At 36.6% G+C, this 12,167-nt stretch overlaps 1 protein-coding gene across 1 annotated transcript in view; it reads left to right on the top strand.

The window, feature by feature from the left end:
- The window catches only part of LOC124619322 (protein expanded), a 490,762-nt gene extending 480,855 nt beyond the window's left edge, over nucleotides 1-9,907 (top strand). Inside the window, exons 18-19 of the mRNA XM_047145631.1 lie at nucleotides 1,168-1,475; nucleotides 5,005-9,907. Coding sequence (XP_047001587.1) covers nucleotides 1,168-1,475; nucleotides 5,005-5,532 — 836 coding nt within the window. The 3' untranslated portion in view covers nucleotides 5,533-9,907. The remainder of the gene's footprint in view (nucleotides 1-1,167; nucleotides 1,476-5,004) is intronic.
- Nucleotides 9,908-12,167: the final 2,260 nt, after the last annotated feature.

The following is a 12,167-nucleotide window of genomic DNA, read 5'->3' as shown; positions in this document are numbered from 1 at the left end:
CACAACACAGGCCTACATTGATGTTTTAAGCACCTTTTTCCTTCCCACTGTTGATGAATAGTTCAGGGATGGTGATTGTATCTCTCAACACAATCGAGCTCCTGTTCGTAATGCACAGCCTATGGTGGAGTGGTTACACAACAATAACGTCCCTGCAATGAACTGGCCTGCACAAACTTGTGACCTGAATTCTACTGAATACCTTTGGGATGTTTTGGAATGCCGACTTCGTGCCAGACCTCACTGACCGACGTCGATACCTCTCCTCAGTGCAGCACTCCATGAAGAATGGGCTCCCATTCCCCAAGAAACATTCCAGCACCTGACTGAACAAATGCCTGCGAGAGTGGCAGCTGTCATCAAGGCTAAGGGTGGGCCAACGCCATATTGAATTCCAGCATTACCGATGAAGGGTGCCATGGACTTGTAAGTCATTTTCAGCCAGGGGCCCATATACTTTCAATCACATAGTGTATCTATCTTCAACCTATCTGTTTCCCTTTTAAAATTTTCTAACTTACCTGCACAATTAAGGGATCTAACATTCCACACTCCTATCCATAGAATGCCAGCTTTGTGTCTCCTGATAACGCTATCCACCTGTGCAGTCCCTTTCCAGAGATTTGAATAGTTGACTATTTCACCTCTGGAATATTTTACTCAGTGCCATCGTCATTTAACCATGCAGGAGAGCTGCATGCCCTCAGGAAAAATGACGCACAGTAAGGCCATTTTGGTTGATGTTATGACGCCAGATCAGTCAAAGCATCAAGACTGTTGCCTGTGCAACTGTTGAAAAGGCTGCTGCTCCTCTTCAGGAACCACACGTTTGTTTGCCCCCTCAACAATTACCCCTCCATTGTGGTTAAACTTACGGTGTGGGTATCTGTATTGCTGAGGCACGGAAGCCACCCCACCAACGATGAGGTCAATAATGGTTCGGTGGGGGAGGCTCAAAGTGATATTTCATATTAAAATACTTGGTGGGAATTAACTATTGTTTGAATATTGGCTGTGTCATAATACAACGTGGCAATCCACATCACATGTGACAGTAAGTTTCGTATTCTATACGTCTGCCACCTCATTCACAAAGTTGTCAGTAACAGTTTTTCAGCAAAATTTCTCATACAGTTGTTTCTAAACTTCCAATTGTTTCTGCTACAGGTTTACGCCGCGGCTTTCCTGCATATTCTTGCTCAACGGAGAGTCTGCTGGGTCCACCGACACTGTCACGTCCACTCCATCATCAGAGTGCAGCTCGGTACCAGTATGCTCCATCTTCACATCGTGCCCTCGGTGGAGATATATTGCGAGGGGCACGCTCCCACGAAGATCTGTTGGGATGCTCAACAGGCATTTCAGCAATATGTGCACCTCATACGTATGACAGGCCAGTGCCTGCACCACCACCCGTAACCCACGGTTATCGTCGACTCCCACCTCCACCGCCGCCTCCGCCCTATGACCAGCCAGTGAGTTCCTAGTTCACATAATTTTATTGTTACAACTTTATGTGATTCAGGTTGATAATTATCGCTTGTTTGTTGTTTTTAACCTGAAGGAATTTTCAATATACTTGTGTCTCGCTATTATGCCCTATATCTGTATTTATAAAAGCTTTATTGCTGTTGAATTCATTTCCTCTCTGTGTTCTATCTCTTTGCTATTATTTTCACCTGTTTAAACTACATTTAGACTGGTTTCTCTCTTCTTGACATGAGCGGAGTTTACCCACATCTCTCTTTCAGAAAAACAAAAATTTTAATGATGTAGAAATATATTTAATAACTGGCTAATTATTCACCTGTACTGCCATTTAAGAGTTTTTCAGTGGTCTTTCTACAATGTTTCTCCATACTTTTTTACTGAGATGTTATGTAGGATTTTGTTGTCCAATAATTAGCTTGTATTTTTCGCCTCGAACTCATCAGCATGTTTTATTGTTAACGTTTGACCATCAGAGTCATATTACCTATTTATTATTTGTTTTTCAGCTAACTCACTAAATGTAGTTGAGTCTAAAAATAACTGTCTGTAGCTATTGGCATAGTCCATATCAATTCAGGCAGGGTAGGAGGAAATCTTACCTTCATAGTCTTGGATATTATTGAATTTAGTATATGTTAAAATGAAGGACTAAGTAAGGAAAATGTGTTTTTTTGTTTTCTCCAAAAAAATTTCTGCACTGAGATACAGCCATCCAAAGAGGAGACTGTGCATGCCATTTTGAAGATGTGATTTTTGGAAAAATTTTTAAGGTGCTGTATTGCTGTATCTCTGGAACAGTTCTAGATATATATATATATATTTTAAATTTGAAACATAATTGCTTTATGATTACAAAGAAATTCTCCATTAGGACTTACCTGTCAAAGTTCTTTCACTATAGCGTTCTGAACTTTTTTTAATTTATGGATTTAAAATTTTTTTTTTCTTTTTTCTTTTTTTACAAAAATGCCAATCTATAAAATTTTGATTTTTTTCTGTTGATCAGTACCATACAGTTCTACATTCCCTGAAAAGGAGAGCTTCCACTTTTAGGTTGAACAGGTTTTAGAAACAATTGAAATTTTTGCCGTGCATAAAACCGGTTTTATTACCACATTATCACGGAAAAGGCTCATAAAAATCAAAACCTAGCCTTATTTAACATAATTTTAGTTTTGAAAGATGAGTAAGAGACTTTTTCAAGCATTTTAAATGGTTCCAAAATGTATGTGAAAGGCCAAAGACTTAAAGGTTTCAATTTATACAACTTTTGTGCACTTTGTTTTGTACTGAAATTAGCCAGTCAGTGAACTAAAAATGTGTTCCACTGTTTCAGTATCTTCCTTTGACATAGAGTGATGCCTTTCTGTTGACCCATAGGAACTGGAGCACATAAATCTTAAAAAAGAATTGTGAATAGGAAGTGAGCACTGATGACGTTGTTGCTATCCTTAAGCTGGAAACCTATACCCAGCAGCTGGTCCATGTGGTAGCATAAAGTTCACTATAGTTTTGTTTGACTCATAACTGGTGCCTATAATCTCTGCAATCCACCAGTCACAGTCATACACACACGCCACAAACATCCCCTTTCTCAGGTTGTGAATCTGAATATTATCCTGCAGTTTCTGAGGTGTTCGCCGAACATTCGAAATTTCTTCTTTCTTGCTCTTTAAAGTGCATGCAATATGAGTTTGCCCATCACTTTTAGTCCAGAAATGTGTCTTCTGAATTCCTTTCACAGGAGGATCAATCTTCTTTTTTCTGCTCACGGAATCCTTCGATTTCCTCTTTGGACAAAACAATGAGGGCTGTGGATGTTTAAGATTTCATGGCTTTCATAAAATCCTCAGCATTCTGAATCACAGCTTTATTTGGTCTGGAAAGATTATATTTTGTAACATCAGGCCTCCTACACCATCACAATTGCCGTGACATGTAGCACTGTACACCCAGTCAGTTGGCACAAGTGACTTACTCAATTCAAACAGCTGGTAATGATTTTTAAAGTGACTCTTTGAAAAAGACACTGCACTGTGTCAACTGGTAATTTCCTCACAAAAACACAGAACTCATTGGATGGTCACAGATTTCTTAGAAGCCTCTTCAATAAACAAATTAGTACTGAACAACTACAATACAGAAACCTGCAATGAACAACCACAACTAAGAAACTGACAAGAAACTACAATAAAGTGTAAGAAATATCTGCAACAACGAAAGTGAAAAGAAATAACTGCAACAAAGAAAGTGATAAGAAATAACTGCTGCAAAGACAGTAGAAATAAACATTGTAACAAAGAAAATCTCTGCTTGTGTCTGTATATGTGCAGATGGATATGTGTGTGTGTGTGTGCGAATGTATACCTGTCCTTTTTTCTCCCTAAGGTAAGTCCTTCTGCTCCCGGGATTGGAATGACTCCTTACCCTCTCCCTTAAAACCCACATCCTTTCGTCTTTCCCTCTCCTTCCCTCTTTCCTGACGAAGCAACCGTTGGTTGCGAAAGCTTGAATTTTGTGTCTGTGTTTGTTTGTGTGTCTATCAACATGCCAACACTTTCGCTTGGTAAGTTACATCATCTTTGTTTTTAGATATATAATAAAGAAGTTAGTAAGAAACAACCTCAGTGAAGACATACATTACCCTTGAAAGTTAAAAAAGTGATTTTTTAAAATAAAGCCTGTCCACCTTAAAAGTGGAAGCTCTCCTTTACAGAGAATATAGTACTACATGGTACTAATAATAATAATAATAAAAATTAAAAAAGTTAACTTTTCTGGATTGGCATTCTTGAAAAAAAAAATTTTTTTCTGAAAATTAAAAAAAAATAAAATTCAAAAGGTGACAGTAAAAGAACTTTGACTGATATTTCCAAAAAGCATATTAAAAATTTTTTCCGAAATTTGCATCTTCAAAACGGTGTTTGCAGTGTCTTCTTTGGAGGCCTGTATCTCAGGGCAGGATTTTTTTTTGTAGAATTTTAACATATGCTAAATTCAATAACATCCGAGACTATGAAGGTAACCCCACTGCCTGAAATGATACGGATTATGCATATTGTTTATTCCCTAAATTCCCTTTAGGAAATTTAATATGGTAATTAATCCAGTGCTGGACATCAACAACATTAAGTCATTATCAAACAAGAGCAGAAATGGTGAATAACTGGAATGTGTCATTATCAGAACTAAACAAGTAACATCCACTTTATACGTCCTGTTTTTAACATTCCTACTCTAGGCTCTCTTTTCAGTAGTATCCTCAAAATTTCTTTAAGTATTGCTGTCTAAAGCCTTCAGGTTTTACATTTTTCCATATTAAGAGTGGTTGTAGTACAGACAATGTGGATATTATCATGCTCTTTACTGAAGAGAGCAGCTCATGTAATTACATTTACTAAACCGTTGCAGCACAGAAACCTACCAGTGCTCTGTTATTGAGCCATTCACTTAATTTAAATGATAAAATTTGTCACTGCATTGATGAAGATTAATCTTCTGCTATTTTTTCAGATTACTGTTCCTGTTACGACTCCTGAGAAAGCAACCTGCCCAGCTGTTCCTGAGCCACAGAGGGATGCAGAACCAGAGGGTGTGCTCGATATACGTACTCTTCGTGAAAAGAGTAAGAATCTGGACCTGCCACTCATATCTGCATTGTGCAATGACCGCTCCTTGCTGGAACAGACAAATGCTTTTGTAATGCCGAGACATCCCCGTCGCCGTCAGCCCTCAAGATCTTCAGAGGGAACTACAGAAGTCCCAGCCAGTGTAGAGGTGCCATCTTCAAATGTAGGTAGTGGGAATGGCAGCAGGAAACTCTCAGGTGTAAGTGGTGGAACACTTCTATCAGGACTTGGGACAAGCAAGCTCAAGTATCCTGTGTCAGGATTGTCCACAACACAGATTTCTAAGCCCAGAAGGAAGGCATCATCAGGAACACATGTTCACACTCATCCCTGCTCTTCAGTGAGCACAAGTTCTGGTGCTATAAAGAACGAGGGAAGGAATGTGGGTCGCAGAGATACCATAATGCCATGACAAGATGTGGACTTTTACTGTCATTGGCATCAAAATAACAGAGGCACAGTGTGACTGAGAAAACATTTACTCTGTTGTAACATATGAAATAATTAATGTGTCTGTAGTTTTACTCAAAAATGAACTATTGTTTCAGATGAGAAAATTTTATGTGAGTACTTTTGTGAGTTAAGTTGTACATGCAGCAGGGAAATGTATGTGGAATATGTGGTAACTCAACACATATATATTAAAAACAGGGTACTTTCTTTTTCTTTTCATTTATAGAAATATTGGTTTGTAGGATGGCAGTACAGAAGGATTGCACCCAATAGATTTTCCCCCCTGTAATAGTGCTTGGCAGGGATGGTGTGGATGATGGAGATAGAAAGAACCAACAAAAGAGAAGCAAAAATTGTTAGGTTTAAGACAATTCTCCTGTCGAGCCTATCCTGTGAAAGCCTCAGCAACTGCTGCATCCCACATCCATTTGAAGCTGCTACCCAGCCAAGCTTTGGCCTCCCTCTATTATGTTTACTCTCACACTCCCCTCCATTGCAATATTAACATTACTGGATGGCTGACATCCTATCAACCAATCCCTCATCTTAGTGAAGTTGTGCCATAATTTTCTCCCCCCCCCCCCCTCCCCCCCTCAGATCAATTGAGTGCCTCCTCATTAGTTCTCCAGTCTATCCATCTAATAGGTGATAGAAAAGACAATGAACTATCCCAGCTATGAGAAGTCTTAGTTCCTTCCTTGGGTGTAAAGAGGGATAGGTTGATAAAGGTTAGAAAAGACTCTCATACTCCAGGAGGAGAGGGACCCATCTGTTGTTTATACATTTATCCAATTGATGGATGTAAGACTACTGAAAAACAAATGAATATCTTCTATCCCATTGAATATTTGGTGCTTCAGACTAAAACACAATGTGTGCCCATTCATGACCTGAGAAGATAACAAACAATGTGCAGGTGCGCACGTGTGCCCACACACACACACACACACACACACACACACACACACACGGCAACAGAGCAAATTATTAGACATGTACCATAATCTCTCACAACACTAAATGTTTAAATGAAGCACTAAGTTAGAAGGCACAAAAACTGCACAAATGACAGATAAGGGTTTTGAATGAATTTTAAGAAACTTGGTGTTGTTTCAGTCATTGTTTTATGTAAAGATGATTGAAAATTAATACCAATTTTATTAGAACAGAATTTCACTTTATGTCACAGTCTTGACAAAACATCATCTTAGATTGTTATTGATAGAACATGGAGTAGCCTTGTTGGTTACTTAATTTAGTGGGAGAAAGAAAAGTATTATACATCTTGGTCGCTTTGCTCAACTGTCTTCTCTTATCTTCTAATGACCCATTATTTGAGATCGTTGCTCATGTTCTCATCAGAACTGTTTCATCATTCTGTAAGAGTGAATAATAACCGCGCTACACAAAGGTCCTTGGGATTTGATTTTTCTTGAATCTTACATTTTAGCAAAATATCCAGAGATGTTGTATGTTAAATTTGATTGACTTGTCTTACTTCATTTTTGGTCAGATAACTGGATTTTCTTTTCTCTTTCTTCCTCCTCCTCTTTATCACCACTTCTCCCCTTTTTGTCATTCATTCTTTATTTCTGTCTCTTTTTTTCCCTCCATTCTAGGATGTAACCATTACAGTATGGTGCATTCTTGTTTCTGAATAAACCAATTCTAATGGGAAACTTTCATGAAAAGCTTTCATGGAAGCTGAAGAAATGAAAAGCTTATACCCTGAAATATATTACTGTTTAGAAAGTTTTTTTATATTTTTAAATCTAAGATTTGTGTCCGTGAAGCATTGCTCTAAGGATTTGTAAATATTAGAAAATATAGGTGTTCTCCGAAAGTTTATGTTGCCATAAATATTCAGGTTAGAACACTAAAGGAAAGACAGAGTATTTCTTAATCTCCAACAAGATATAAGAATTCCACAACATTATCCCTGCAGCATTGTGAAATGTACCTGCTATTCCCTGTGTCTCTGTTACGTCACTATCTGCAGCAATGCAAATACAGTTAGTGACATATTCACTTGAGGCTATTACTGTTAAGTTTTATTCCCTTACAGATGTTTTTATTACAGTTCAGTCTTAAAGCAATTGCTTGGTGCTTAGCACAGTCTCTGAAATCTTGGCCTTCACTTGTGTTCACGATGAGAATTAGAAGATATAGAAACTTAAAATAATTTACATTTTACTGCTGTTGTGATATACATGACCTTAGGGGCAAATTGTAATGGATTTTCAAAATGGTGGATGATTTAACAGTTTGTATGTATCCATTAGTTTTTCTTGTTGGTGAACCTGAGTGGATGCTATCTGAACTTTGGTCAGAGACTGGGCATAAGCCAACAGACAAAAAGTATCTGTGACAGCATTATCATAATTTCTGTTATACTTATGCATTTGATACATTTATTAATCATTAATGTGGCTGAATGCATTTACTGCACTATAGATAAGGAGATTTAGCATTTTGATTGTTGCATAAAGCAAATAGCTGCAAAAGTGTGAGAGTCTGAACTGGAGAGCTCTGCTCCACTCACAGTTCCATCTGAATTTGCAACAGTAGCTGCAGAAAGGAAAATACACCCACTGATTTACTGCCTACATGCAATGCTGATATGTACTGAAATTTGATTAAATATGGACTTGTGACATCAATTCTTGTAGGAGTGAAAACTGTTGCTTTATCTGCAGGTGTAGTGTAAAAGCAGTGGGTGACTATGCTCCTCCATAGAATATTGTGTCAGTTTTTAAAGAAAATAAGTTGTAAGTGACATAATGCTTGCCATTTCGACTGCCAAGTATTTATGCACTGGAATGGAACTTGTATTGTAATTGTATCATTGAACAGAGACATTACCTCATTCTATGGAGGGTGTTTTGAGTGATGAAATGGATTATTATCAAAGTTGAATTAAATGAATCGTAACTGAAGATTTAAAATTATAAAGCTTCTGTTGTAAGAAGCTTTTATATTAATAAATAGATATAAATAACTGAAATACAAATATATTCTCCAAATTACAGTGTTTTTGAGCTCAACAATCCATTCAAAACTTTTTACAAGCTATGGCTTAGCTTTCAGCCTATAAATTTGTGTTATAACCCACCGACCGAGCCACTTAAACCTAATTACCATACATCCACACAAGTAATTTTTAATTTCCGTGTCTTCCTATGAAATTATAGACAATTTCCATGATTTATTTAGATAACATAGTTACCAAAATATGGAACCTTCTGAGTAGGATTCAATTTCCAGTTTCAAGAACACATACTGAATTTTGTGGGAAGTTCTAAACTGTATACCATATGCTCACAGTTAACTTAATTTGACAAGCTAAGATACAAGATTATAGGAAGAGTTGGTGCTATCTTATGCTATTTAAGTTGGCTCTTCATGTGTAAAGCTTGACAAATACCCATTGAATTTCTTGAAAACCAGGACAATGCTACATCAGAAGTGCTAGCAGTGTGGAATTCAGATATAACTTATCTAACTATTATAATTTGAAAGGATGGAAAAAATATATTTTGTTTCTGCTTCACCATTCAACATGTATTTTAAAGCTTGCGTACAAAACTAAGTAGTTACCTTAGTGGAAATGTACATTTATACTTGTGTTTGTTGTACTTGGATTCTCAGTTTAATCCAAACACCACAGAAAACCAAGAAGAACTTTTTAAACTATGTTGCATAGTACTGCACTAAAGTATTACAGAAATATTAATATAATCACTTACGAAATTACATTGTTTGTCAAAAAATAAATGCAAGCATTTCATTCGCTGATCTGGCAATGGATTAGGTGCGGACACACCTAGGAAGAAAAGGAACAGTACGACATTTGTTTATATTATTTTCCATACTGCTACACCTCTGCTACTTCAGATAGTAAATTATTTGTATATCTTTACCAATAACCATTACTGAATGGCATTATCACTTCCCTTTTTAACTCACTAACAATTTATTTGAAGCTTTGCAAGCTTCTGTTTCTCAGGGTGCCATTTTAGTCTGTTTCCATACATTTCTTAATTTAATGACTGTATGTACGTATGTAATTGTTCAAACATAATTGGTTTTCATGGCCACATTTCATTGTAAAAATGTCAATTGCTCAACTTTTTGTCTTTAATCATCGTGTATGTGAGCCTGCATAAACAAACATTATGTGTATAAAAGCATCGTGATGTATCATCATTTGCAGTTTTTATAAAACAAATACCTTTGTGCTCCTAATAGTTACCCAATTATCCAAAAATCTCTTATTTGTAGGTCATATGGTACCATTTACATAGAGTGTACCTTATTAAAACTTGTGACACTTACTTTATGGGGTGAAAAGTTCTTGGCCTGACAGTGAAAAACCGTATTTTAGGCAAACAATACACTTTTTTTTGTATAGTTTATATTTATGTAAATGCACTGGCTGTGATGGTGTTTTTAGCAGAATGTTGTGGCATATGCTGACTTAATGGTGTTACTCATAAGCTATATTTGTAATTGGGGGGGGGGGGGGGGCAAAAAAATCAATAACTCAAGGCAAATTTTCTAACAGGTTCAAATATACTGTAGTAATGCCCATCTATAAGACTGATGTAAAGCAAACAACTTCTGATTACAGATGTATTTCACTCCTTCAAATCTTTTCAAAAGTTTTTGATACAGTGGCCTGTGATAGAATACTGACTTATTTAGCTGAACAGAACTTATTAATTGTCTCTCAGTGTGGCTTTTGTAAAGGATTCTTCACAGAGAAAGCAATACAAGATTTCACAAATGAAGTGCTTGCAGAGCAAAACAAGAAAAATTATCCTGTTGGTATATTTTGTGATCTTACCAAACTCCTTGATTGCATGATTCACAAAATTATATTTGATAAACTTAAGTGTTAATGCATTAATAGTTTCCCCCTTTCATGGGTGGTATCATACATTCATAACAGAAAACAGAGGAACTCTTTTAAAACTGTCACACAATCTAGAAACAAACCTCAGATTGGAGGAACACAGTGTGGGACCTCACAAGGTTCTTAGTGTGTCCACACTTTTTCTTAATCAACGTAAATGATGTTCTTAATCAACATAAATGATCTTTCAATGGCATTAAAGGACAGCCCAAAAACAGTATTGTTCGTTAATGGTGCAAGAGTACCAATCAAGGACCAAAACTCAACCTTGCACATTTCAGATGATAGCTGAACAGGCCCACAGTCAACAGTATAAGTCTTGATCTCACAAAGACTCATATTATGTGATTTTAAACAAGCAATAATGACCAGTTAGCAGCACGATGAGACATTAATGGTCACGCACACAAAACAAAATACATACAAATTTTTTTAGGATCCAGATGGATAACAAGTTGAAATGGAGTCAACATAGATTGCTAATCAAGCTCAGTTCAGCATGTTTGGCCCTTAGAAGCATCTGCCACTATGTGACCTGAAGACAAGAGTATTGGCTTATTTTGTTTATTTTCACTCCCAGTTTCTTGTGGTATTATTTTCTGGGATACTGCAATTAATGTAAATTAAATGTTTATTCAGCAAAAACGCACAGTGAGAATATTACGTAAAGTAGTTCACTGTATGTATTCTGTAGTAAAGCTATTCTACAAGATTCTATATAACATAAAGAAAGAAATATAATTATCGAGATTCAATGGTTGAAAAGCTGTTTGCCACATGGTAAGTAGCAATGTTGGTTGTAAACATAGTAAACAGGGCCTGGTATTTACAGATGTAGGTAATACTTTCCTTTGAAAAATACCAATGTAATTGAGCAAATACACTGCTAGCCATTATTCTTCGAGTGGGTGGGCTGTTATAAAACACAAGTGGGTGAGCGGCGCACTTTGTACGCATGTAAGGAATAGTTGTCTTTATGTTACCAAAGTAATCATTTATGAAAAAAGACAGTTTAATCTTAGTATAATTAAACAACAATAAAGTAAACTTACATTATATGAGCTAAATCACTGGAAATAAATAAACATTTCATTATATCACTCTGTTGCTGCATACAATTGTCACCCCACAGTAATCATGCACACGAAGCATTAAACAGCACAGTTGCATCAGATCCCTGCCAACACCTTATTCGATTGCTAATTATCTTTTAGACAACTGCTTCATTGAGAGATTATGCCGCTAGCTTGGAATCGTCATTTTCTTGCACGGATTGTAAATTTTTTCTCACCTAGCTTACTGTTTATTTTATCTTACTGCTGCTCATTTGGACATATGACAACAAAACATATTACTGTGCTAGGTGAAGAAATAATGAAGGAGTAGGTACTGGCTCACAATCGTAAAACAGCAACAGTGTGGTACAAAACAACATTATTTGAGATTGGTGCACTTTATATGCAGGCGCGTTTGCTTGAGGGATAAAATAACAAAATCTGGAAGAATAGTGAATAAAGAAATTTTATTCTTTGCAGGAAGTATACATAATTAGATTTGTGGGTATGAGAGATGTGAAATTTAATACCAGGCCTGCCACTGGCAGCAACAATGGTTCATGCCTATCTGGGCATCAAGTCAAGCAATCAAGTGTGGATGACAGATAAAGATATGGAATATCA

Source organism: Schistocerca americana, chromosome 6 (genome assembly GCF_021461395.2).
Source record: "Schistocerca americana isolate TAMUIC-IGC-003095 chromosome 6, iqSchAmer2.1, whole genome shotgun sequence".
Classification (NCBI taxonomy): domain Eukaryota; kingdom Metazoa; phylum Arthropoda; class Insecta; order Orthoptera; family Acrididae; genus Schistocerca; species Schistocerca americana.
This window is presented reverse-complemented; position numbering and strand designations above follow the sequence as displayed.